General features: G+C 37.6%; 4 protein-coding genes across 8 annotated transcripts; 2 read left to right on the top strand and 2 right to left on the bottom strand.

Annotated features, from left to right (window-relative positions):
• Positions 1-1,175: 1,175 nt before the first annotated feature.
• Positions 1,176-5,885, top strand: LOC110749141 (uncharacterized). Its single transcript, XM_088256014.1, has 11 exons — positions 1,176-1,388; positions 1,571-1,715; positions 1,932-1,993; positions 2,493-2,725; positions 2,994-3,127; positions 3,284-3,447; positions 3,584-3,633; positions 3,735-3,832; positions 3,916-4,200; positions 4,310-4,417; positions 4,536-5,885. The coding sequence occupies exons 5-11, from the start codon at positions 3,104-3,106 to the stop codon at positions 4,551-4,553; spliced, it is 747 nt and encodes a 248-aa protein (XP_088112140.1). The 5' UTR covers positions 1,176-1,388; positions 1,571-1,715; positions 1,932-1,993; positions 2,493-2,725; positions 2,994-3,103; the 3' UTR covers positions 4,554-5,885.
• Positions 5,886-11,560: 5,675 nt separating this feature from the next.
• PRXQ (Thioredoxin superfamily protein) lies at positions 11,561-13,402 on the bottom strand. The gene is made up of 4 exons (XM_021949362.2): positions 13,003-13,402; positions 12,769-12,906; positions 12,436-12,525; positions 11,561-12,113 (listed from the first exon to the last, which is right to left on the bottom strand). The coding sequence occupies exons 1-4, from the start codon at positions 13,204-13,206 to the stop codon at positions 11,895-11,897; spliced, it is 651 nt and encodes a 216-aa protein (XP_021805054.2). The 5' UTR covers positions 13,207-13,402; the 3' UTR covers positions 11,561-11,894.
• A 330-nt stretch (positions 13,403-13,732) lies between these two features.
• LOC110749243 (uncharacterized) lies at positions 13,733-14,949 on the top strand. 4 transcript variants are annotated; one of them, XM_021949309.2, is made up of 3 exons: positions 13,733-13,883; positions 13,970-14,188; positions 14,618-14,949. In XM_021949309.2, the coding sequence occupies exons 2-3, from the start codon at positions 14,019-14,021 to the stop codon at positions 14,751-14,753; spliced, it is 306 nt and encodes a 101-aa protein (XP_021805001.2). In that variant the 5' UTR covers positions 13,733-13,883; positions 13,970-14,018; the 3' UTR covers positions 14,754-14,949. The 4 variants fall into 4 exon arrangements, with proteins under 4 accessions (XP_021805001.2, XP_021805002.2, XP_021805003.2 ...); XM_021949310.2 differs by having other exon boundaries at positions 13,765-13,883; positions 13,964-14,188; XM_021949311.2 differs by having other exon boundaries at positions 13,787-13,883; positions 13,986-14,188.
• LOC110749241 (Riboflavin synthase-like superfamily protein) lies at positions 14,925-19,661 on the bottom strand. Of its 2 annotated transcripts, none has more exons than XM_088243913.1 (14): positions 18,906-19,661; positions 18,659-18,818; positions 18,148-18,196; positions 17,911-18,024; positions 17,400-17,825; positions 16,901-17,284; positions 16,725-16,820; positions 16,503-16,618; positions 16,236-16,406; positions 15,988-16,147; positions 15,728-15,895; positions 15,484-15,612; positions 15,319-15,397; positions 14,925-15,165 (listed from the first exon to the last, which is right to left on the bottom strand). In XM_088243913.1, the coding sequence occupies exons 1-14, from the start codon at positions 19,459-19,461 to the stop codon at positions 15,056-15,058; spliced, it is 2,718 nt and encodes a 905-aa protein (XP_088100039.1). In that variant the 5' UTR covers positions 19,462-19,661; the 3' UTR covers positions 14,925-15,055. The 2 variants fall into 2 exon arrangements, with proteins under 2 accessions (XP_088100039.1, XP_021804998.2); XM_021949306.2 differs by having other exon boundaries at positions 15,707-15,895; positions 18,906-19,660.
• Between the last annotated feature and the right edge of the window lie 7,595 nt (positions 19,662-27,256).

Here is a 27,256-nt window from a genome sequence, read left to right as displayed (position 1 = left end):
GGTGTCAGTCGATCAAAGAGGTCCAAATACGGTCTGATGCCAATGCAATGCTTGTACCGCATGAGTGACAGCAGTAGGAGCTTACGCTCGGGGCACTCGAGTCATTTGACTGCACTTGAGACCCATCTGTACGAACTACTTTGGATGAACTAAAGTCATTTGAATACACTCCAAGAGCAGCCTCAGTCTCCAGTTGGTGCATGTGCTTCTCTGTTTTTCCCACACAAAAATCTGCAGGGCCAAAACGAGGTCGTTAAATAACAGAAGTCACATTAGAGTAGAAGCCATGTCTGAAAGTAATATTGTAGTTTCCAATATGCATTAGCACCAGAAGAAACTAGGACATTTAGAGTGTTTGAGAAGTCAAGGCTAGTGACTCTTTTGGAGTGACCCTCAAGCTTCCTTGGAAATTGCAAAATATATAAATCAAGGCAATGACAAACTTTTCGGGTTTGCTTCATCACAACATCGAGCATGATTTGTTTTTTTTACAAGAACAAACAAACTACCCCGTTTGAGTGGAGATTGTATATTACAATGGTGGAATTGTCCATGCCAATAGCAACTATACCGTCATCTCGGGAGTGAAAAGCAAGACATGTTGCCGCAAGTGGCGATGGTGGTGGCACTTTCTTCATCGTCTGCGTTTTTATGCAACAGATTTTTATGAGTACGATGAGTTAGATCATGAGAAATTTGCAAACAGAACCAAAGCATATTGACAAACAAGATTTGGGAAGTTTTGGGTGTTGGGTTTACCTTAAATGTTGTCATGTCAAAAATGGAGATCATCCCTCCTCTGAAAGATAGAGTACCTTCAGACAGAATTGCAAATATGAAACTTAAATATAGTATTTATTATAAAATATAAAAATAGGAACGGCCTAGCCGGCCCATTTTTCAAAAACTTGAGCAGCGTTGTTCTTTTTCCAGAATTTTTTCCCCGGCGGGTTTATTGCAATTATGAAACTTAAATATAGTATAGCCGCGCGGCTATACAATTTATTTTATTTTATTTTAAAAAAAGGGAACCGCCTAGCCCGCCTAGGCGGCCGATTTTTCAATTTTGCCGTTACGTTCCTGGCTGAAAGAATTGGAACGTATGGGTTAAAGCCTCAATCATCATGAGGGCTTATTGTATTGATTTATACAGTATTAGATAGAGTCCTATCCCAAGAGGAATCCCACATGGGATAAGAATACCTGTGCCGAATAGTCGTCGGGAGAGGTTTAAAAAATCGGCCTGGGCGGCCTGGGAGGGTCAGGGCAGCGCTAGGAGGGTCTGGGCGGCGCTAGGGGGGTCTAGGCGGCGCTAGGCGGGTCTAGGCGGGTCTAGGCGGCGCTAGGCGGGTCTGGGCGCCAGGGTGGGTCTGTCGCATTTTTTCCAGGTACGTGTGCCATTTTCTTCGTTGAAGCCGATATTTCGAGCAAGAACTGTATCAGATGCACCACCTTTTGACCCCAGCAATATTGTGTCATTGCAGACACATTTCTGCAGCCACTTTCTTTTAGTCTATTCTTTCACTTCATTTTCTTCTATGTTTATTGATGGTATTCAAAATTATGGCAGCTCATGTTTAGCAAGTTTAAACTTCCTTGGAAATGGGGTCTGCAGATTTTTGTTCCTTCTCTTCTTCCCTCTATAAATTAAATTGGCTTTGCTTCTGCTGAGCCACAGGCTGTTTCTGGGTTCTGCAGATTGTCCTTCTTTGACTGTAAGTTGCTATCTGATATCTTTATTACATTTTGTTTTGATGATGAGTTCCTTAAGTTCAATATGTTGAAAGAATGGGGTTGATTTGTTGTGTTTTTCTCATCATATGATTGATTTACTCATCCGGGTTCTTATTGTTATATACTGATTGTGTCAAAGTTTCGTCCTTTTAAGTTGTCTTGTTGTATCACCTTAATAGTTTTGTTGCTTAATTCAGGATTCGAAGAATTAATGGGCGACGTCTATATTGAAAATGAAATATCTGAAATGCCTCTCGCAGTGAGTACTTTTCAACTTTACGATTGTGCATTATTGCAAATTATCTCTTCTTTTTCTGTATGTTTGTTGTATCTCTTCTCTATTGTAACTTTCTTATTCTTGATCAAGATTAGCTAAGAAATTATAATTAGTTTATCGATTTTTTAAATTTCTTTTTTATGTTATCCCACATAAGGAATAAGGTTATGGGGGTTTGAAGTTTCAATTTGGCATCTTTAGTTTTGTCAGTTTGATTCAGTCCTTGTGCTTAAAGATCTAATATAGGTCCTTGTATCAGGCCTATAATGATACGGTGTGGAACACAAGTCTTCTTTTTGATAGTCTGGGATTCTACTCATCAATGGATGACATTTTCACCCGTCTATTGACACTGGCTAGTTATATAAGTCGTCGATTAATTCAATTTATTGGCGAGTTCTTTCTACAATGCTTACATGTATGTACACTCATGCATCTTCTTATAATGTTATGGTTGGATTTGGAAATGATGTTGTTGCAGAGGATCTTGCGGTCAGAGATGCTGATAGATACTCGGATGATTTGCTGGTCATTTCTGCTGGACAGCATATAAGATCATTGATGTAAATCATTTTCTGAAGGTTGTTCATCATCTTCAAAACCTTGTAACCCTGAAACCTGTGAAAGAAGAGCCTCAGAGCCTACGGAAGATACAAGATCTGAAATTGTAGAAACCAACTTCAATTATACAGATGTCCCCTTCATTTTTAAAGGGTAATACCGTTTTGTGCCATTAGCTTTCTTCAATATCAATCTTTGAAGACTTGAGTATGCACTAAAAAACTGAGGTCAGGCAATTAATCTAGTTTTCATGAGAAAACATCATGAGCCCATCTACTTTTTAAGTGAACTGAATGATTAATTGTAATATTTAATCTTTTTCACCTCCTTCCCTTTCTAATTACAAGTGTTTATCAGAAGTATGACTTACTGTAACTGTTTTGCATTTCTCAAATCTCAAGGTAGTCATCTTCATTGTTAGATTGGTGATGTTGCTTCATCTTGATGTATGTTGGCACTACCGTTACACGGTTTACAATTTGCTTGGAGATTGGCAATTTCTTGTTGGAGAAGTTCTGTCGTGTACGTTAGATGTGCTCATCTTCGAATTTGCAGGTAAAAGAAGTATATTTCAATTATGCAAACTGATGGACTCGTATTCCATAGAGTCTATGAATAGTTTCTTTTAGTTTTAGTTCAGATTGGATTCTGTTTTACTCAGTGCAAATAATTCATTGCTTTTAATTACAAGTCATTGTTTCATTCTTTTAGGTTCACATAGTTGAGCTTCATTTTTGCATTTGTCAGCCTGGCATCTCGAGTACAGAAAAATTGCAAGGTTCATCTGACGATAATGGATGGTTGCCGCGCACTCCTGGCATGCCTGGTGTGGAGGATGGTACAGCAAGATTCTTGGAATTGCTTGCAGGAATAAGGTACCAAGCTAATACAATAGCTCCACTGCACTAGATGGTTGGACCTGTTAAGGAACTGTGTTCAATTTTGTTATCATATCTGTTTAGTCTATTCTTGTATATTCCTATTGCTTGTATGTCATGCTATATACTTCAGGAATGGGGAGCACACATTGCCTAGCTCATTTGTCTATCTGCTTATTCCAGGTAAAGAAAATTTATTTTTCCCTTTGGACTTTGTTCTTCTCCCCCGTTCAATCGACATTTAGCATTGTGGCACCTATAGTTACGGGAACTTTGATTTCCAGGCCTCTTTAGCAATCACTGCCCCTTGTACTTTGTTGGAACAAAGAAATTCTTTTCGAAGATGGGTCTAGCTTGCCATATTGCAAAAATTCACAGTGAGGTAATGAGTCATTACTCTGTGATCATTGCTGACTGGGTTTTGAGAAATTTGTCTTCCCTTTTCATATGTTTTCTTGGATGAAGGCATCTGTTGAGCACAATGCATCGGAACTCAAGCAATACATCGAGGAGCTTTACTGGGGATCCGGTAAGCGTGTGATGCCGCTGGGGCACAGCAAGGGCGGCGTTGATGCTGCAGCTGCATTGTCAATCTACTGTTGTGATTTGAAAGACAAAGTTGCTGGTTTAGCACTGGTACAGAGCCCCTATGGTGGCACTCCCTTGGCTTCTGATATTCTTCGCGAAGGCCAGATTGCAGACAAAGAAACCCGCAGGATCATGGAACTTTTGATATGCAAGCTAATTAAGGTAATAGCACCAATGCCTGAGCTTGTTGAAAGTCCTTTGTGTATGTACTAAACAAGTGGAGAATTATAAGTTGTGTTTGGAAACATCTCAATTCATATTTGCATTGTAGGGTGACATTCGGGCACTGGAGGATCTTACTTATGAGAAGCGAAAGGAGTTCATCATGAAGCACAAGCTACCATATGAGCAAATTCCTCTGGTTTCCTTCCACTCTGAGGTAAGCATAGCCCCTGATATGTTTGCCACAATGACACATATAGCACATGCCGAACTTCCCTGGCTGCCCCTACCAAATTTTTTAACTCAAGAAGAGTCAGATGAAATCGTTCAAGCAGGAAGCTAGCTGCCTGTAGTGATTCCTTTATCTGCTGCAATGGCTGTGACTGCACTTCATCTACAACTCAGGTACGGGGAGAAGAGTGACGGATTGGTGACATGCCGTGACGCTCAAGTTCCAGGTTCGGTTGTGGTCACACCGGACAGGAAGCTTTGACCATGCCTGGATGGTTTATTCCACAACGAAAAAGAATCCTAGTGATGCTGATGCCTCAGAAATGTGTGAGGCCATTTTAACTCTGCTTGTAGAGCTTGGAAAGTTAAAAGTAAGAGGGAAAAAGCTAGGAAATTAATCCATCCATCATACAATTTGTTTGCTTCCCATTTGTTTAGTTTGGTTTGTTAAACAAAATATTCAAAAGCAATCAATTGCAGAATCTCATTCGAATGGAAGAATGAATTCATAAGGCCCAAAACAATCTGGCAGGTCCAATTAACAAAAAAAATCTGCAAAGTCCATGAACGTCCCAACCACATGGTGTACCCGGAATATATACAAATTTCTCTAGCTAAAGACCCTTAAATCTTCTTAACTGAAGTAGCAACCATGAAACACCTCCTTGCTACTCAATCACTTCGGTGCTGGAGCGAGAAACACCTCCTTGCTTTTTAGAACTCCATGAAATTAAATTAGACCCAAGATACAAACAGTAGCCACCCGTGGAGCGACGATCATCAGGATCACCGATTCACTGGCATAGTCCGCATCAGAATAAGCCATTAAAGACAGGGAACCAGGTTTATAGAGATGAGATCTGATAAACAGCACAGAAAATAGATCAGTGCTTCATGTAGCTCTTCATGCTCCAAGGGATGCAGTCTTGTCTACTATTTAGTGTGAGTTTCCTTGTGAAAATGATTAAGCTTTCCTTGGAATAAACTTTGGGTAGTGTTCTCTGGTTTGATTACATTTTGCAGATCCAGAGGCTATCGAAACAGCAAGGGGAAGGCAACTGCATTTGTAAGTACTTACGTATCAATTTTTAAGTGATTATTTTCCAGTTCTCTATGTCAATGAATTAAGAGCCGGTAAGATGCTAAATGTAAGTACTTACTGCTGTCAAACATTGTGGATTAGCTTTCTACTAGCTCCTTCATTTTAGGACCTACCTGATTGAAACAATGAGATTGTCTGTGTTCATGAGTTTATTTCAGTGGCATAGTTCTTGAAGGAGGGATGCATTCATCTGTTAAAGACATGTAGAGAAGTATTTTGTATTTGATACAGCACATAGGATTTTTGGACATGGCATGCTTTTGCTTATGCTTTCAAATTTTTTGTGTTTTTATTTTTGAAAGCAATCTGTATTCTGTGTGTTTGGTTGTAGTTGTGGTGGTTGAAGAAACATAGCCCATATTCAGAGACTATGTTAGATGCATTCTCTGTGTATACTCTTTAAATATATTATTTAAGGCGTATAGCCGAGCGGCTATACTCTTTAAATATATTATTTAGGAAGTACACCCGAGCGGCTATACCTTTTAAATATATTATTTAAGGAGTATAGCCACGCGGCGATACTATTTATAGAAAATTAAAATGAAAACTTGAATGGCGTTTTTTTTTTTTGGATTTCTTTTTTCCTAGCAAGTCTGGCATCTTTGCAAATACATCAAGCTAGGGTTTTAGTGACTATATTGAAGACATCAAATCAGGTTGAGGGGAAAATCTAAGGGAGAAGAAATTTTTTGAAGAATTAAACTTAGTTTACCTAGACTGCAAAATGGTTTTTTTTTTTCATTGCTCATAACTTGGACTCCAGTTCTTCAGTCAACTACATCTAGAATATTGGTTTTGATCATTATTTCATCCCTTTCAATCATATTTCAATGCATTCAGATGTTGAGAATTGTTCAACGAGCATAAAGATCAAATTTCTCTGATATGAGCAGTCGAGTCAGTGCAAAACTATGAGGGACAGCAACGTAAGTTATACATCTGCGGCAGCAAAGGTAGATGCTTGAAGATGTATTCTCCTTTGACACATCGAGCAATTTAATCCTCGTCAAATTGACCGTAATGTGTAACTCAAGTAAATATGCATTTCATGAACCCTCATAGGGTTCCCCTGCTTGTAGATTGACATTAATAATGGATGCCCTCTGATTTCTTATTAGTTGCAAATCAGATCATGTATTAGGTTATCTTTAATTTCTCTTAGAGATTCAATCCCACTCGAGCCTAAACTTATAACTAATGATCCCGATCAATCGTCTCCACTCTTTTCTTCTTTGTCGTCTATAATTTTTGGCTTGACCAGAATGAAATTGTGAAAGAGAGATTGGTGAGTTTTGGCTCAAAAATGACTGTTGAAATGTGGTCAAGATCATCATAGAGAGAGACCATTTGCGCAAGAAAGAATAGTTGAAACTTAAAAGAAATAATGGCTGCAAATTTTCCAAGAAACTTCTGAATTTATTTTGTTGAGGATCCATAACATTATTGATTTTAGATTTATAAAATTTGATGCCGCAAATGCCTAAACTACATAGCATACATTATCTAGAGATGAGTTATTATTATGTTTAGGCCTATCTTATCTAGAGATCACAAGCCAAAGACGATGCCCTCGGATTCCACAGGCTCGCAGCTCTCCAACTTGCTACCAAGTCAACCAACAGTAAAAATACCATATTCATCTCCATCTTCCAGATGCTCAAGGACATGGAGCTCGCCATTGGAGAGCCCCACAACAAACTGGGCTGCTTTTCGTGGATGCGCCGCCATAACAAGTGGATACACCAAAATGGCATCACCAGCATTTGTGTAGACCAGCCTTGATATCTGCATTGCCATAGACAAAGCTAATGAGAAGCTACCGAAACATTTTAATGGCAAAATCTGAAACTTAAATATTAGATGTTCCCATGCTTAGGCATTCTCCAACCCATTCGGGGCTAAACTTAAATTTTCACCCTCCAAAATACAACTATTCATGTATTGCCTGACTAAAAATTTGACCCCACACTCATATTAAATTGTTAAAGAATGGTTTAACTCTATTTTTTTTTTGGTGTGGTTAATTTTTGTTTATAATTCCGTGATTTATTTTCATGAACATTTTGACATAAATATAATTGAAATTTTAGAAAAATAAATTTTGCCTATTTCAGAGCACATTCACATTTGTTTCATATATGACTTACAAAAAGAATTAACAATTAATATGTGCAAGCATCCCATTTGAAAACAACCATTGGATTGCTACATGTACTTTGTTGTGGGCTTGACAGGTGGCGCATACACACACAAAAAAAAGTCACAAAAAAATCACGAGAAAAAAGAACTTTGATGATTGATGAAGATCAACCAACTAACACAAAAGAACTGCTTGGGTTCGGATCTGTGCATGCTGGAGTATCTGCTTGAAATAGGGTTAATTATTTTATTAGTCCCTGAATTTAGACCCGATTTGCATTTGAGTACTTCAATTTCCAAAATGGTTCCCGTGGTCCTTTAACTTCAGTTTCATTAGGACAAATGGTCCTGCCATCAATTTTGTAAACTTTTCTGCTAAATGCATGGGCAAAATGGTATTTTTGATCAAAATTAATTAAAATATGAATAAAAAATTTTAAAAACTAAAAAATTAAAATTGAACTCTCTCTCCCCCACCTTTATCCCGATTTCTACTCCCCCAAAACTTGATTTTTTTTTGTTGGTTTTTTATTTGATTTTCTTTTATTGTTATTTTAAAGATATGATTTTTTATTCATATTTTTGGTTTTAATATAAAAAAAACCATTTTGCCCTTTTATTTCACAGAAAAAGTTAACAAAATTGACGGCAGGACCATTTGTCCTAAGAAAGTGAAGTTAAGGGACCACGGGAACCATTTTGGAAATTGCGGTACTCAAATGCAAATCGGGTCTAAGTTCAGGGACTAATAAAACGATTAACCCTTTATTTTATTTTACCTCTTGCACTCCTTCCCTTGTGATTCTTCCATCTTCATTGCTATCGGCCCTGAAAATATTCCAAATTCAAAAAATTAATAAGAAAATAATAACTTTTCTTAAACCGGCAAAATCACAACCACAATTGACAAAAAGGCAAATGCTAGACGCAGTTGAACAGCATCAAACCTAATTTGTAGGTGTTGATGGAACGTTCAATTAGATGGAACACAAATAGGACACAACATAGCTTGGTTGGCAGAAGCATTTAACCTAATTTTTTAGAGGTGTTTATGGAAAGGTTGAATTAGATAGAACACAACCAAGACACAACATTTGGAAAAGCTTATCTCTTTTGGTCAACTAAACACAAAAACAAAAGGAAAAAACCCACCCAACCCAAACACCCCAAAATAGACTAGAGCAAACCATCCACGTGATTTGTTGAGTGTTTACTTTTACCTATTTAATTTAATTTACCCACAATAATTTCATAAAATATATATTTTAGAAATGAGCTTCACCGTATGGACCGTTGATTTGTTAGGAACGCAATTACAGAAACTTAATCAACGGCTGAGATAGAGAGAGAAATATTGGTCACTATCTTTTACCCCAGCAAATCCTTTGATCTCAAAATCAATTTCACATTCACATGTTACATCATATATGACCAGACCCACTCATGCAACCCCTATAAATAGCTTTTCCCTCAGGTCGTTTCGGACACCAAGCAAATCGAGTATATATCAAAATATACACCACCTTTTCAAGACCATCTCCCCTTTCAAACCAAAAAAGCTTTGAAACACACCAAAAACCAGCAACTATGGCTCCAATTGTCTCAAAACTTGGTATATTGGTGCCGGTGTGCGTGGCTTAGCAGCAGCCAAGCGGCTAGCCCATCACAGCATGTTTCCACCGGCACCAATGATACCAAGTTTTGAGACGATTGACCAAGGACACTGTTTCTAATTTGCTAAAGGATAAGAAGGTCGTTGTAGTTGGCTACAAAAAATCAGCTATTGATTTAGCTCTCGAGTGTGCAGAGGCAAATCAAGGTAAATACTAAATATATAGGTGTGGGAGTCAAATTCCTCCCACGGGAATATTCGCCTAAAGATTCTTTCGTCTTCTTCGCACCTCTCTCTCCCTGCAAAACAGATCGGAGTAAAGGACCACACCCGGGGGGTGTTGGCCAAAGGCCCTCCGATGCCTAAGTTAGGATGGGTGTTCAAGGAAAACCGGGTGGCCGGAGCCGTGTGTGGAGGCCGGAGCCTTGTGTGAGGGAGAGAGAAAGAAGATGGTGGCTAGGGTTTGTGGAGAATTATTTCTGCAGAGTTTCAGTAGGAATTTAGACATACCTTAACCCTTGTGTGTAGCTATGTATTTATAGGAGCCTCGGAGGCTAGGGTTTCAGAGGAATAATTCTGTAGATGGAAAGGAATTATTCCTCCCCGATTAGGCGAGATTTGATTAATTAGGGATTTGATTTATTTGATTTAAATCAAATCCCTAATTAGGGTAGGAATCAAATCAATCCCCATTTTAATTAGGTAATTGCTAATTTAATTGGGTAACTCCCAATTAAATTGAGTAACTCCCAATTAGGTCAAATAATCCCCAAATGGAAGGAATTATTTGACCTAGGGTGATTTAATTCGGTTCCCACAATAGGTTTATAATTCCCATCACCTTCCATGTACTTGTTTGATTTTCAGGTCAAATTTTAAATATGTTTTCCTGTTCTGGATTGTTAGCTTTCTTGTGTATATTTTTTTGGCATGCTAACCAATTAATCTTCAGAGATGATGAGCCCCGGAAAAATTTAGTAAAAGATAATTGTAATGAAAGTAAGATAAAATGGAAAAAAAAAAGGAAGGTAAATTTCACTTTACTACCCTGAAGTTGATCAATGTTCAGACTTTACTACACAAAGTGTCTCACTTTCACACCCAAAGTTTCATTTCACTACAGTTTCATACCTGGCGTCGGTCTTTCCGATAACAACTCTGTTAACTATTGATGTGGCAGTAAATGGGCCACGTGGACCACTTAAACTATGTCAAAGTGAACTCAATTAAGGTGGTTATGACTACACTTTGACTGGACATGTTTTCAACGATTCTGAATCACTTGAATAGAATAGAATTCCACAACGTCAGATTTGTAAAGATGGAATTGAATTTGATGACAACACTAAGATAAAAGCTGATGTTGTGGTTTTTGCAACTGGTTATGATGGTAAGAAAAAAGTTAAGTCCATCTTACCAGAGCCTTTCAGCAGCTTGTTGGAATACCCTTCTGGTATCACACCCTTATACAGGTACTGGTTTTCTAAGATTTCCAGAAATTACCTAGTGTTAGAAATGTTAAAAGTGAAGAATAGAACTGTTGATTGTTTCTTCTGCAGGGGGCACAATTCATCCTTTGATCCCAAACATGGCTTTCGTGGGTTATCTCGAGAGTGTTTCGAACCTTCACTCTTCGGAACTGCGCAGCAAATGCTTGAGCAAACAAATTTAACATTTCTAACACTTGGTGAACCTGGTTGTTTTCTTCGAGACTTCCACTTCTTTACTTGTTTGCTCAAGCATTTGCTCCACACTTGGGAGCTTAAATTTGTTATCCACCAGCTGCTGGATAACAAATTTAAGCTCCCCAGCGTGGAGCGAATGCTTGAGCAAACAAGTAAAGAAGTGGAAGTCTCGAAGAAAACAACCAGGTTCTACAAGAGGCATTGCATTTCTACTTTTAGCATCAACCACAGTGATGAAATTTGTGAGGAGATGGGGTGGACTTCTTGGAGGAAGAATACTTGGTTGGCGGAAGCATTTAGCCCCTATGACAGTCAAGACTATCTGATGAAACAATGAACCTATACTTTGCAATAACATCCTAAATTCATAATTGACAGGTTCTTTACACCAGAACTCAAAATAAAGAACACCTACTTGCAGGACAAATGATCAATGCATCATATTCTATTTTATCTCAATAAAGAATTTTTCCATTGGTTACTTCTGAAATTCCAAAATTATGATGTGATAATATTGCAGAAGGGCAACAAGGCAGGGGATAAGAAACATAAACATGAGCTGATTGCAGAGTTGTCAACTAATTAACATAAGCAAAATACCCTCATGATCCACCATTTACAATAACATTAATAATCTCAAAGATATTACATCACTTAGAACGAGATTATTGCCATCTAGGTCATGCTGTATAGTAGCCATTGGATATTCCACAAAAATTTCGACCTCTATCGATTGAAATTTGCCTTCATAGGGCAGAAAACAACTGCCCTTTTACTTGGGACAAGTACAAACATGGCCAGCAGCATTAGTAATTATAACTGGCTTTCGAATTATACAAAAATAACTACTTGCTGACCGTGTTTTGTGGAGATATAATGGACACAGGGATGAAAAAACAAAACAGCTAAAAACAGGAGAACTTTAAAGGCTTTGAAGGAATTTGAGAGTTTCATCAATATGCTTCTCAGGTTGGAACTGGTTGTTGTAGATGAGTTGAACCACCCCATTCTTGTCCAGAACATAAGTCTGTCTTCCAGGCAATGTCCCAAACAGATCTGATGGCACTCCCCATTCTTTCCTCACCTTATTACCCTCGTCGCTAAGTAATGTGTATGGAAGTTTGTATTTCTTTGCAAAAGCCTACATAAATCAAAAACTTCATAAACTACTTCAAGCATGAGTTGCAATGGTTATGCATTTAAAACCATACTCAAATAAACTAAAGGTACTGTAGATACGATGAATCTCATACTTTCTCAAAAATATAATAATCTTAACTAAATGAACTCACAATTCATTTAGAAGCAAACAAACCTTAGTTATCATCCAGCAATGATCAAGCCAGTAGAATATCTACTAAACCCAATTCTGCTGCAATTACTGCAGCATATGTCCTCCAAACAACCAAGCCAATTTACCAAAGTAGTTAAAGCTGTTCCATACTAGAAACTGTTCACATTACCTTGTGTGATGATGGGTCATCACCACTAATTCCGACGACCTGGGCTCCAGCCTTTTTAAACTTCTCATAAGAATCTCTGAAAGCACAAGCCTAAGGGAGTATCAATTTGTCAGTGTCTGCACTAATTAAAGATACAGTCTTTATCTGGTGTTGTCAGCTCCAATGTGAATTGCATATCATAACAAATTAAAGGTTACAGCAAAAAATATTGGGCAAAATCAATATAGAATAAGCTGACTGAGAAGATAACCAAGCTTCTAAGTAAAACTTCATGCCCCTAACAATAAACTAAAAGGAGAATTAGAACATGCAACAATGTCATTATGTTTATACCTGTTTGGTGCACCCTGGGGTCTCATCAGCAGGGTAGAAATAGAGAACCACAGGTTTTCCTTTGAACTTGGAGAGACTCACAGTTTTTCCATCCTGATCTTTCAATGTGAAGGCTGGTGGAACCTTACCCTTGTCCACCTGTCAAGAAACATATAATCATAATCAATCAACAAAGAAGTAGCCATAGCCCACAAAACACTCAACATATCAGAAAATGTGAATTAAGCAATGTACCTTAGCAGCACAAATAAACATCTTTCCAGAAGAAGAAGAAGATGGGATTGGGAAAGAGGAGGAGCTGGAGAGCTTGAGGCCATAAAATTGAGAATGTGATGAACTTGAGACAATTGGGAGGCTTTTCGAAGATGGGTTGTGTCTAGGAGTTTGAGTGGGGAGCACAGAAGGGAAGTGGTGCTTAGGAAGAGAAAGGGAAGCCATTAGATGCAAGTTTAGAACCAGAGATATATCGAGTGTATCCTAACTTGTGCTTTGAAACTTTGTTTTTGTTGTTAATTTGCGTACATATGTTTGGGGAAGATAAGGGAGGGAGAGAGAGCGTTGCGAGGGTGTTGGGGAGAAGATGGGGATAGATTGGCTTTTCAGCGTGGACGATTTCTGACCCCAACCCAACCCTCTATTACTAGTTCTATTACTAGTTCTACTTCTAGTTCTACGTCGACCAGCCAAAGAGTACAAATTTGCTAAATACAGTAGAGTAACAAATAAAAAGCACAAAAACGAGTACAAATGCATGAAATAGAAAATAGTCAGTAGGGTGGTAACTAACCAAAAAAGCCTTTTAAATGTGTATAATTTCCTATACATTTAAAACACGGTAAAACTTTTGCACTCGCTATTGACGCTCCTAAGAAATTAATACATGTATAATAATAAAAATAAATTAATAAAGTAAATACATAACTGGACCAAGCCCAAGTGGCTGGGCCCAAGCCAGTTTTGTTTTGGGCCTCGAGCCTCCTGCGAAAATTTGGAGGGGTGGTCAACAAATTTGACATCTTCAAGAAAACAAAAAGCGTGCTCAATTCAGTGCTCGAAATCTGAATCGGGCATTGAGGAGGCAGTGTTCTACGGCTGAACCGGGCGAGTCAAAATCGGTAATAAACCCTAAACCCCTCAAAACTCATATCTTCAAGAATGGAATGCATAATGAATGGGGTTTCTGAATTGTGAAAAGAATTAGGTGTTCTGGGTTTTAGGGTTCTCTGCGTTGTCTCTGGAAACATTGAGTTATGGAGGGTTTGCAGAAGTTGATTGGCAAAGTCTCAAAAGACCCACCAAATTTGGGCAACTCTTCGTCTTCGTCCTCGTCTTCATTTGACAGTCACCGTGCCGGTGAAGGTCTCGCTGCCGCTTTGTCTTCTTCTGATCAGTCTCGTATTCTATTCAACAGACCTGCCAGGTACCTCTGCATACCAATCTCTCTTCTCCTTCCTTTTACTTGTTCTGCTCGGTCCCCTTTACAGTTTCATTTCATTAGGGTTGCGTTTGTAATGGTCTCTGTGAAACCATGAAGGGATTTATTTGCAACCAACAAATGTGCTCTCGAAATGGAGAAATGGGATTTTCCGAAAATTGGTTTGGTGTTTTTGAAGCTGTGAATTGCATGGATGCCTTCTAACTAAGCTTTTGGCAATTGTGCTTAGAGGAGTTGAGGTTGATGCTTTTTGGATATAAAATGTTTTGACAAACAACATGCAGTAAATGTTCTAAATTACAAACAAAAAAACAAAAAAATTTGAGAAATTTATGAAGGCTCGTTGGATGTTGTCTTTGTTTTCCTCTTCTTCTTCTTATACTGAACTGGCAATATTCCCATGTCTACTTACAGGCATGTAGTATCACTGTGGACGTGTTCAAAGCTTTGTACACTTTGCTTTGTTGCTGGAATTGTTGTTGGTTATACACTGAAGCGACGTGTCCGAAGCTGGGCTTCCAGACTACTCAAGAGAATCAAAGATGAATGATTGCAGCTGGATCTCTTTGTATTAATCTGCTTAATGTATCGTCGTCCATAGATAAATGACTCTGCAACAATAGTTTTTTGCTCTCGAAAGAGTGCAATTTTGAGAAGTTATCAGCAGAAAAGGTATCATTTTTTTGGAACTTTGTATTATATTGGACGACATTTCTACGTATATGACAAACAATTGCATTTACATCTTTCTGAGCTACGATCATTATACAGATATAATTATTTTCCTCTATCGATAATCAAAATGAGTAGAAAAGAATGGCTGCTTGGTCTTTTGATGACGGTTCTCTAGTTTTAAAAATACTCCTTGTGGAACTCAAAACGTGTGGATGTCTTGTGACTCAGCTCGTGTGATAGCACCTTCAGCTCCTTTGCCAACATTGGCATCCCACAGTAGAATACCCCTGCAAATTAACTGGTTATTCTGATTTCTGTGTTTCCTGTTTCATTATTTTAGCAGATGCATGATTTTGACTCGTAAAAGCAAGAAACATGAACTCATGCAAACTTGTATCGGTAATGTTTTTAACAATTTAGTTTTGGTAGAATATATTTACCTACTGTAGAATATGGATGCTTGGAAGCTATCTTGGTAAACACTTCTTTCCAATTTGGTCTTGCGAAGTGAGTTCTTACCTGCATCGCATCAATATAGAAAGGGTCATTAATTGCTTAAGAACATAATTGCCATGTCAACTGAAAATGGTGATGAAAAATCATACTCGGGTGCCAGATAGGATGTCGACGCCATGTTTGGCATGGTTGAGAGCTTGGACCATTGTGATTAGAGTTGACCTTGCGTCACCCTCCTCGTAGACACTCGTAAGGTAGTTGTGCAGTTCAATCTGACCCTGCAACAAACAAGAAGAGCATAACACAGTCACTTAGCAGATCATCCCAGACGAATTTAATTATAATGTAAAATGATTAACAGTCCAGGTTTACTTTCTGATCCATTTCTGCAACCTCATCCATGACTCCTTTAAACCACTCAAAAGAGCCAGGCTCTCTGGTAACCCAATAGAAGTGAGCATTTGTGGTCCTCTGCGATTTCTTCTTGTCCCCGGGGGTCAAACTTGAAGACGTAAAACTGTTCTGGCTGTCTTCTGATCTACTAGTTTCTGTATTTGAATCCTAGGTCATGAATGCATTATAACTTAGTACCCAGAAGAGAGAAATCGATAAAATTTCCGAAATATTGTGCTTCGAAAGAGTATGAATTGTACCATTTGTTCTTCTGCTGTTTTCGTGCTGTTAAGTAGATCTCGAAGGATGCTTATAAAAGGGGTAGCTCCAATCCCAAGTCCGACGAGGAGCAAGACGTCATAGTTCCGGTATTCCTGTGCTGGTGCCCCATATGGACCGTCTACAAACAATCTGGGTTGGCTGCATTGATGTTCATCTACTACGTTAATGTTCCCATACATACGCTGAACCTAAATCTCAGAAGGTAAAATTGCTTAGGTTTATATACCCTATCGGATCCAGATTTCCTATCTGAACAAGTCTAGCTTGATGATCAACAGATGTTGAATCATCTCCCTCAGCAATGACTCGCTTCAATTCTTGAGTCCAGTCGCCTACTGTTCGGATGTGAACACTGAGGTGATCATCTCCTGGTGCCGAGGTAATGGAAAATGGGTGCCTGAATTTATAAACAAATGGTTCAGTAATTAGTGCATGATAACATTTTCCTGAAAATGGTTCAGTATGATGAAGGTTTAGTGGAAATCACACTCACCATTCAAATGGGGAGATTGTTGGGCATTGTAGAAATATGTATTGTCCACTTTTGTACTTAAACCCAGGCGGTTTGGACATGATTAAGCTAATGACATTTCCTGGTAGGACCGAAACCTGTTTAAGACACTCGGATAGCAATAATCTCTTGTTAATTCTTTTGACTGCAAACAACTCAAAGTATAAACATATAGATTTGAGTAATACACTAAAATTAGCTTACCTTTAGTATCTTAACTGAATAATGCTGTGATCTGCATGTTCGCACACTGCGTTCTGCTATATAGAGCAACAATGGAACAGAGATGTACATCCATGTCTGCAAAGTAGAAGGGCATCAATAATTTCTGAGTCATCAAGTAAATCTTGTTTTGTAATTTTTACTGTCAAATTTCGTACCGTTTTCTCGTACCACTTGTGGGCCAAATACAAGCAGCTTCCATGGATGAGGAGCAAAACGTAGACCAGACCTAGCAGATGATGAGAATACCAGAACGCATTAAATCCAGTCAACTTGTTGAAGGGCGCAGGAAGCCTCACCATGTTCCTCCGAAACCGACGTGCTGCTAGTGTGAATGAGATGGCTATTAAAATCACCATTAAAATTCCAGTCACACCTTCAGCTCCAGTGAGCAGGAATTTGTAGGTTGGCTTCGTGCCATGGAAATCAGAGGAAAGTGGGGCAAATTTTTCTGGAGATGAGTTTACCAGGCGAGGAAAATCGCATGTCAGATGGTTCCCGGCATGAATGATTATCCCAACGGCTATAGCAAATGCAATTATCTGCAGCATAATAAGGAAAATAAAAGGTCAAATATTTTTGTGACTTGAATGAAAAACAAATGGGAAGTTCATGCACCCTTTTCAGTGTTGATTTTCACTGTCACATATACATTACCTTGTGGAAGTTAATGTTGTCATCAAATGGGAAGAAGGACCTAGCCCTGGTGGACCGGAGCCACGTCAGCGTATTTCGACAGACCGGTAGGAGGATGAGAGCCATGTTGAGCTTGAGAGTCTCTGCAGCCCCTTTGGCCACAGGCAAGCAATAGTGCATGACCTGAAATGCTGCCCTGTTTTTTCTGTACTGGTAGAATTTCCAGGCAAAGAGAGAAGCCATAGCAATAACCCACAACAGTATAATCCAACCCCTCTGCCAATTCTCCAGCATGAAACACTGAAGCGAACGGCTCAGTCTATGCAACAGGTTCTTGGGCAGTAAGGAGCTCAGGTTCTGGCTCCAAGCCACACTTGCTGTGCTCAGTGGCCTGCTGTAGTTTATGTAGACGTCTCTTTGTAGAAGCAGTGCTTCCAATTGCCATAACTGATTATAGGGCAAAAATACATTAAGAGACACTAATTGACTGATCAAGACCCAGAATCAAGACTAATGACTTGTTTTAATTTACCTCAATGTAACCGAGGTTTTCAGGATCGAGTTCTTCCATTATTAACGAAGCATATTCTTCAGCTTGTTCTTTGAGCTTAGATAGCTTGTTTGCAGAAGCACTGAGCATTATAAGCTGTAACAATTGAATGAAAGCAGCATTTAGTTGTCTTTGTGAAGAATAAACAACTTGTTAAAAAAGCAGTATTAGATGGGATTTTATTAGTTTCCCGCAGTCAACAATTTTTATTATTTTTACCTCTTGCACTCCTTCCCTTGTGATTCTTCCATCTTCATTGCTATCGGCCCTGAAAATATTCCAAAATTCGAAAAATTAATAAGAAAATAATAACTTTTCTTAAAGCAGCAAAATCCCAACCACAAATGACAAAAGGCAAATGCTAGACGCATTTGAAAAGCATTTAACCTAATTTTTTCAGAGGTGTTTATGGAAAGGTTGAATTAGATAGAACACAAACAAGACACAACATAGCCCAAAATTCATCACTTTTGGTCAACTAAACACAAAAACAATGCTCAACTGCAAAAGGCAAAACCCACCCAACCCCAAAATAGACTAGAGCTAACCATCCACTTGATTTGTTTTTGTTGAGTGCATAAAACTGTGTGTGTTTACTTTTACCTATTTAATTTAATTTACCCACAGTAATTACAAAAAAAGAAATTTAAAAAAATGAGCTCCACCGTCTGGACCGTCGATTTGTTAGAAACAGAACCTTAATTAACGGCTGAGATAGAGAGAGACCCACATGTCAAAGAAAATTTGAAGGCGCGCGTCAAAGCTGTTGTCCGAAATTTGCAACCAAAACTCGCGAAGCTCCTCTTTCGTAATTTTGGTGATGTTCTGCCCCCTCCTCCTCGCCAATGCGTCAAATATCCCCACCGCAAACTCCACCGAGTCCACCATCCCTTCAAAATACGTCAATTTTCCTTTTAAATTTTCTCAGGAACCAAACAGAAAATTTAAGCTCAATGAATTAGTTAAGAGAAACTTACCTATACATTCACCAAAGTCTGGTCTAGCGAGCAAGCCGTCGTCGGCGAGCGACTCGAACCTCGCCTCCACTTGCTTCCACAGCTCCTCGGCGCCATTTGCGCCGACAGTCGTCCTGCTGATGAATCTTAGCCCGTCGAGAGCTTGCCGCGCGCTCGATTTCGTCCGTTGAAGCTTGGCTTTGAGCCGGCGAGCCTCGCGAGCGGGGAGAGCGAACTCAACCGGCTCGGAATTTGACGCCGTGGTCCTCGATGACGCCGATCTCAGCCACCCGAACGTCCGGCGAATTCTCCTCGACCTCGCCGACATGCTCCGCTGCAGAATCCCGTCTGCCGCCGACACGTCGTCTGCCGCCGGAGCAACGCTGCACACGACAATCTCGTCGTTGTCGTCGTTGAGCTCTAAAGTCACTTCGACCAAGTCCTGGCTGAGGTCGCTGAGAAATTTGGGCAGCATTGCGCCGGCAAAGGAAGACATGGTTTCCTCCGGGTGTTCAAACCGGTGGCCGTCACTGGACCGCTTCGGACTAAACGACGCCGTCGCCGTCGCGGTCGTCATTTATTTTGGTAAGTAATTAAAACGATCAGTAGCGTTGAGGTATGCGTTTTGTTGTGTTTGGGATTAAAGAGAGGTGGGTGTGTAGAGCGAAAAACAAGACATGCACCTCGCAACCGATTCGTCTCTCTCTCACTCACGCCATTTCAACTCTTTTGTGTAGTTGGGATTTTGGTCATGAATCAATCAACGAAACCAATTTGTCTCCACTTATATATCACTATTATTGTATTCGTAATTTGATGAGATAAATAAATAAATAAATAAATAAAAATAAAAGTTTGGTGATTTTTTGAAAGAAAAAAGAAAAGTACGTACTATACTTAATTTTCATGATATGTACTATAGGAGGAGTTTGAGAAGAAACAAAGTTTACGTTTCATCAAAATGTTTAGAATAATTCTATTTGCAAATTTAAGTAAAGTGTATTTCTGAAGACAAACCATATAATCTAAACGAAAAGGAAAATTCCCAAAAGACAAAAACTCTTGAGTCTTGACTTTTACATTTCAACTTTAACTTATTATTTTAACAATAATTAGTTATTATGAACTTGTGTTGTCGTATTTTTATTAGACCTCGAGAAATTATAAAATACTACAATAATAATATGATCATCTTGTATATAGGTATTATAAATTATAATATAAGTGGATGATTATGGTGTTGTCTTTTTTCATACAGTTTTATTTGTTGGAATTAATAGTTACTTATTGAAATGTAAATAAAATAGAATTGCAAAGGAGAGCAGATAGTTTTTATTTTATTTTATAATAAAATAATGATGGAAGAGTGAGTAAGAAACAGCTAGTACACGCAGAATGTGAGGTGATTCTTGCTTTCATCTCTGAATAATAATGTAAACTTGTTGTTGAACCGTCAGCCTCAGACTTCCGTCCACACATTGAACCAAAACATGCATGCATGCTTCTTTTTATTCTATATCTAACCATTTCTTTTGACTAGTTAATACGTACCTATATAACTTAATTAATACATATCTTACAAGTATCCGTCATTGATAAATTCTATCTATATCGGGTTTGGTGTTGTGTTGAAGTAAGAAATGAAAGGTCCATTGGCGTTGAAGGATTTTTCATTCCCCTAAATACTTGTAGGTTGGGGAATCATGACCACCGCAAGCCTGCATGTAGCTCCGTCATTTGCCGAGATTGTTGAGTTTCATTTTCATCTCTACAATCTAGTTCCTATGACCTTTTCTCTTTTTCGGAATGCATTCATTAATTTCTACTCTCGTTGAATTTGTTGCTTGGATTAAGAAAAATTCCCTATTTGGGAAGATGCTTGAACTATATATACTCTTTGATTGTCGGAACTAAAATTCTTAGCTAAAGAATGACTCTTTTGGAACGTTGGAAGTTAAATTGTGGGTGTCTGCTATTGGATCTAATTAGAGCATAAAGCTTCAAGTTCAATATGTTAACATTCCCTTAGATTTTGGACAAGTGATTTCAGAATCACGTCACATTCAATTCAGGTGCCTCTTCAAAATTCGAAACCATCTTTCACACTAGCCTATATATTAACTAGATTAGTAGTTGTTGTGATGCCTCGATCATCACAACATATGTTGGTACTTTTTTTATTAGGAGGAAAAGCAATAGTCTAAACCAATGGCGGATCCAGGAATTTTTATAGGGATAGGCTAAATTTTTATTTATTTATAGGAGATATATTATAATCCTTTTTCTCTTGAAACAAATATGTAAATAAAAAATTTATAAATCAAACAAAGCCACATTACGAGCAAATATAACACAAAGAAGTACAAAATATAAATAAATATAAAATCAAACACATTGTTCAACTACTTAAGATCTGAGTTGAGTAAGTTCCTCAGGAATTGAAGATCAACATCAGATGCAAAATGTGTATCACTGTTATCGTTACCCTTTTTTTTGAAGAATAGTTTTTCTTCTCTTTCTCGGTCTATTATCATCATGTAACATGATATCCTAACAAGAAATACTAGACACCGAAAATCATATATACTAATTAATAATTCAAGTTGCAAAAATAAAACATATATAACAATCTCCAAAAGTTTTCACCCAAACCCTAAATCATAAAAACTTAACAACAACAATTAAAATTGGAAATTTAATAATTAAAAAAAGATAAAAACTTACCAAGATTGAAGAACCTACTGAAGATAGGTTGGTACAATTTTTTAGAGGGGGAGAGCTATTTCTTCTAGGCTCTGAAGGTTCAAATATGACGTTTTGGGTGGCTAGAAGAAAAATTGTGAGTTTTTCTTCTAATCAAATTTATATAGGTTATGGATTGCATGTTTACTATTTCCTATATGCTTAAAGAGTGGGCTTATTTCTACATAGAGAGCTGAGCTTATTTTAAATAGAGGGCTAGACTATTATTTACTTTACCTATATTTGGCTTAAACCACTAAAACTACAACAACCAAAAAAAATATATATATATCAACACTAGGCTGGAGCCCACTCCAGCCCAAGTGTACATCCGCCCTTGGTCTAAACTATAGGGAAGGGAGGTTTCTCACACCTCTGGTCTGTAAATTTTCAAGGTCACTTTCCACTGGGCTAGACTCAATTGGTAATATATATGTTGGTGCTCTTAAATAATGATTTCAAATTATATAAAAGAGGGCACAAATAGAATAATCTTGACTTAACGTCGTGTATATTTTTTTTGTTTGATATGATTCTCTTATCTTATTGCTAAGTCTTGTTATTAAAAGGGTTCGTGTCTTCCACTCCTGCCGCCCATGAGGCAGCTCCTCCTTCCTACCACTTACACTTCACATCAAGATAGAGATTGGTGATTTGGTGGTGCCCTTCAAGAAACTAATAAACGCACCAAAATCATGTGAAACAGATTTGGTTTTTACCTAATTTAATCCATATCTGTTGCTTAATGTAAGTTTAATTATATATGTAAGTCAAGAAGTGGTCAAATTGAAATATAACATTACATCTAACGCGGTTGCCATCATGCTATATGCTTTTTTAAAACCAAAAAAAAAAACTGAAAAAAAACTGGGTTAAACATATTTTCGAGCTTTAAATCCATCTAATTATTAGTTCAGATCTTAAGACATCATTAGCAAATGATGAATAGCAGAAGAAACTCGATCGTACAGTATGCTAGCTGAGCTCGTAGTACTGCAAGCTTGCAAATTAAGAAAGACAAGACAAGACAAGACAAGACAAGCTCTTGTTTGTTGTGGTGGAAGTTGACCATTGCCTTCACGTACACTGTTCTCTAAGGTGTCTTTTGCTAATGTTTTTACAAAAAAAGTACTGATTATTAGTGCTTTTGCTAGAAGTGTTTTTATTAGAATCACGTTCAAATTGTTAAAGATCCAAGTGCGTTAAGAAAAAAATAAACATATATTTGAGAGTGCTTCTCTAGAAAATATTTTGATGACTGAGAAACAATTTTAAGTTTTTCTACTAAACGCTTGTCAAAAAGTACCGAGTCATGTCTTGATGCGTTCCTAAACATACTCTAAGCCGATATTCTTTGTGTCTAAATACAAATCTTGAATAGAAGGGATTCTCTGGGGGAATATTTTCAGATAAAGTTAGGTAACGAATGACATGATGAAATTGCTTAGGTCGAACTTAATTTGCATGTCACTCCTCAGCCGTTGCTTGATTTTTCATAATTTCATGTCATCCAAAACTTTTGCATGCTATCTATATATCTCATCTGAAAGCCATAGCTCACGAGCACCACACACAGATGCGCACAATTTTTTTTAATGAGAGAAGCAACTCAACCAACTCATTGACTTTAAAAGTTTTGATTAAAGATGCATCGAGAGCTTTCAATTACAAAATTTTCTCGTCAATGTTAGGACATCAAATTGTAAAAATTCGGACAGTTTGTACTCTAATTAATTTTAAGCCGTAATATGAAAAGTATAATTTCCATTATGGCCTAGCTCTCTCTCTCTCTCTCGTACGGCAAATATTGTACTAATAAGCAACGAAAAAAGAGAGATTTCTTGGGAAGCATTTTGGTAAATTAGGTAGACCCTATCAATCAACTAGAAAGAAATTAAAAGGGCATGTATGTCTTAAGGTGGACATTTTGATGGTGATGCATATATAAATGGACGGCTGAGACCTGGGAGAGGCTGTGGCAAAATCTAAGTTTCCCAAGCAAGTCTCTTGAAATGACACTGACACAAAATCTATAAGTTTGAGTTTAGTAGCCTAGTAGTCCACCAAGTCATTTCATCCTTCAAACTCAAGTCACTTGGTGTGAATCGTGTCCTTTCTCATTTCGGGTCATTTTATTTGCATGTCTCCAATCTCTAAATTGCCTGAAACCTAAGCAAATAATAATAATAATGATAAATTATAATCAGGAACATATAAACCAATATGTATGTAGGAGCTCATTTTCAATCAAATTGTATTTCCTGCAATGAAACCTAATTAGGTGAAGCCATGTTCTAGAATTTTAGATCAGGATATCCCATGCATCATGCATGCATGCTTTTGATACTATATTATTTTGTTTAGACACATTGCTAGCATATATATAAGTAAATTAGGAGGCTGATGAGCTTTTTGGGCTAACTTGAGATTTGGAGCTGAATATGGTATGAAAACCATTCATCTCAATCTGGCCCAAATGACAAGAAAAACTTCCCTAACCACAAGGGCTAATTAGTGTCCCAAGTCCAGCATTTCATTTTTTTTTTCCTTCTCATAAAACGCAAACACATGGTTTTTTTTTTCTTTCTTTTTTTCCAGGTGAACCCAAATAGAAGTTTAAAAACCACAATTTCACTAACGCTTAGGCCCGTTTGGGAGTGCTTTCGTAAGGGTTAAAATCGCTTTCTGACAACCAAAAACACTTCTAACATTGTCTGACATAAAAGTCTAGAAGTGCTTATAGGTCATATGATCGCTTTCTCGAGAAGCATCTGTCATGTGCTTTTTCAAGAAGCACTTCAATTTTTTCTGGAAAATTTAAATATTTTTATAATAAAAGCGCTTATGAGTATAAATGCTTCGTAAAGAAGTAGTCTCAAACGAGCCCTTAAATTTTCAACAAGTCCAAAATACTCATCAACAAATATGACGCCTATATCCTTGGAAGAGGGTCGGTCGAACTTTTGAACCTTAAGACATACATTTTTTATTTAATAAGAAAATGTAAAGTTTACAAATATGAATTGGAAAAAGTATGGCGTGGGTAATCACATGTAGAAAGGGTTTTGGCAATAATAATGCATACCTGTTGTTGTTTGTTCTATCGATTCACAACTATCCAATCCCATCAACCAACCAACCAACCAACCAACCAACCAACCAAACACCCTTCTCTCTCCGCTATCGTTCGCTGGTCTTCTTTTCTTTAGAGTTTTGTTTTAATACACTTTCTACACTTTTTTTTTACACTTTTCACGTTTTAGTAATTGTAATGTAATGTGTGGGTGACCCAGTTGCTTCAAGTCCTCGAATGTTAATGGCCGGTTCTATTTGTCAATAGAGCCCACTCACCAAATGCTTTGTTGCTTAGCAAAAGAAAAAATATAACATGCTAACCCCCTCCCTTTTCAAAAAACAATAAAAAATACCTAGGACATTCTGCTTCCGACTTATTTATTCTACTTCCTTATTTAATGTTGTATGATTTTTTAAATTGTTGATTTTCAAAGTCGTCCTTAATAAGTTTGGCTAGAAGATAAATGGACTAGGAGAACATTTGTAGATTATTTTGCAAAAACCGAGTAGGAGTTAGCATCAATTTAGCCGAACTGATTAAACCGACCGATTCAAACTTTTTAAAATTGAATCAAATTGTAATGATTTGGTTTGATTTTGAGATTTCGCAAATAGGCCTAAACCAAACTGATATATTTATTTTTATTTTACACGTATAGTCATCTCATTGGATAAAACTAGATAAGTCTTTTGAATTTGAAGTTTGATGAAATTTTAAAGTTATTATTTGAATTGCAAGAGCATCCACAATGGGGGGGTGTATAATGGGGTGTATGTTAAATATACACCCATTGTGATTGGAATCACCCGCAATGGGAAGGTGCAAACAAGTGTAAATTTGCATCACCACCATGAGATGCAAATTTAGATGTACATATACATCTTTTTTTTACATCTCTTGCAAGTGGGATCCAGCTGAAAAAAAGTGAGATAAAGTGGAGAAAAGTCAGCAAAAAAAGTTGCTAGACCAAAATTCATATGTGAGCCCATTTTTTGGTTGTCATCTCTCCCCCCTCCCCCCAACGGCTACATTGCTGGACCAACATCTTTAATTTTCAAAATGAAATATTAGAAAAAATACCTTAAAATGTTTAAAATAAATTATAAATTTCTACATAGATATTTTTATGTTAGTTTGTAGGTAAAATCATATGTTCTTCAAATTTAAATTTTGTTAGATCCATTTATTTGGAAACATAAAATGAATCTAACACGCACAAAATTAATTTTAAAAAGATAAAACACAAAAATGAATTATCACAAACAAATCGAATATGCATCTTTGGATTTACATCGTTTCCTATTGGAGCAAAAAACGTATTTACACTAGGCCTGTAAAACGGGCCGGGCCGGGCCAGCCCGGCCCTAAGAGGTGTGAGCCCAGGCCCTAATTAGTAACGGGCCTTTTCAACCCTAAGGAATTATCGGGCCGGGCCAGCCCTATATCAAATATACAAAGCCCAGGCCCTACCCATGGGCCTAATATTTTCGGGCTTATGATCGGGCCAATGAGTCGGGCCTATTTAGCCCTATAAAATGGGCCATTATTTTATGCTTTATTAAACTCCATTTGTTTTCTATGTTTGAAAACTTCATCCATAATTATATAATAACAACAATACATTGAAATTTTGAAATAATGTTGAAACAAAATTGAAATAGACTACAAAACAATAAAAATGAAAATATTTATTCTGCATCTTGGACAAACCACTCCGGCCATTCTTGTTCATCTTGTACAATCATTTTCTTCTTGACTTTCTTTTTTTCTTGTTTAATCCAATCACTTCCACAAATGCACGCTTCAACACTATTTGGAGCCAAACTTGCTCGATGGTCACTTATAACACGTCCACCTTTGCTAAAAGCTGATTCAGAAGCAACTGAAAACACTGGATATTTAAAATTCAGAAGCAACTTAAAATTTCTAATTAACAAGAAAATTCGAACAGCACAAGCACAAGTTGAAAACAAATATTTAAATAGAGATCAAATACCAAGGGAAATCAACTAATATGCTTCAATAAATTGTATATAAAATACCGCAAACTTGAGGAACTGCATAAGTGTGAGAGACGAGAGTCCCCCGAAGTCTTGCTCCTTCTGTCGTATGAGAGGCCACAGCCTAGATGAATGCAAAGCCAGACCTGTGCTAAATAAAGGCAAAGAACCTTTGCAGGATGATACTACGAACCCTAATGGAGCCAAGGAGAAAGCAGTTGCAGGCCAGGGTGAGACTTCGAAAGCTGCTGAGAGTGTAAAGCCAAGCCAGTCTCTGGATGACCAAAAAATTCTCTGGTTTGAAAGAAAGATAGCTACTCCATCTTAAAGAAAGAAAAGTTATATTAGATAGCCGTTTCTTTGTCAGCTTTCAATCAACCAAAGAATTTTTTTGATGAGACAAAGCAAAGCATGCTTTCAACTTTCAAGGAAGAAAGTTGCCGACAAAGCATGCATGAACTTTCTTTTTTTTAATGAGACAAAGCATGCTTTAACTTTCAACAAAGAAAGTTGTCGACAGAATAATATTAATATTACATATAATATAATTATAT

The sequence above is a fragment of the Prunus avium genome, chromosome 7 (genome assembly GCF_965620075.1).
Source record: "Prunus avium chromosome 7, drPruAviu1.hap1.1, whole genome shotgun sequence".
Classification (NCBI taxonomy): domain Eukaryota; kingdom Viridiplantae; phylum Streptophyta; class Magnoliopsida; order Rosales; family Rosaceae; genus Prunus; species Prunus avium.
Note: the sequence above shows the minus strand (reverse complement) of the source record. Positions and strands in the feature narration are given on the sequence as shown.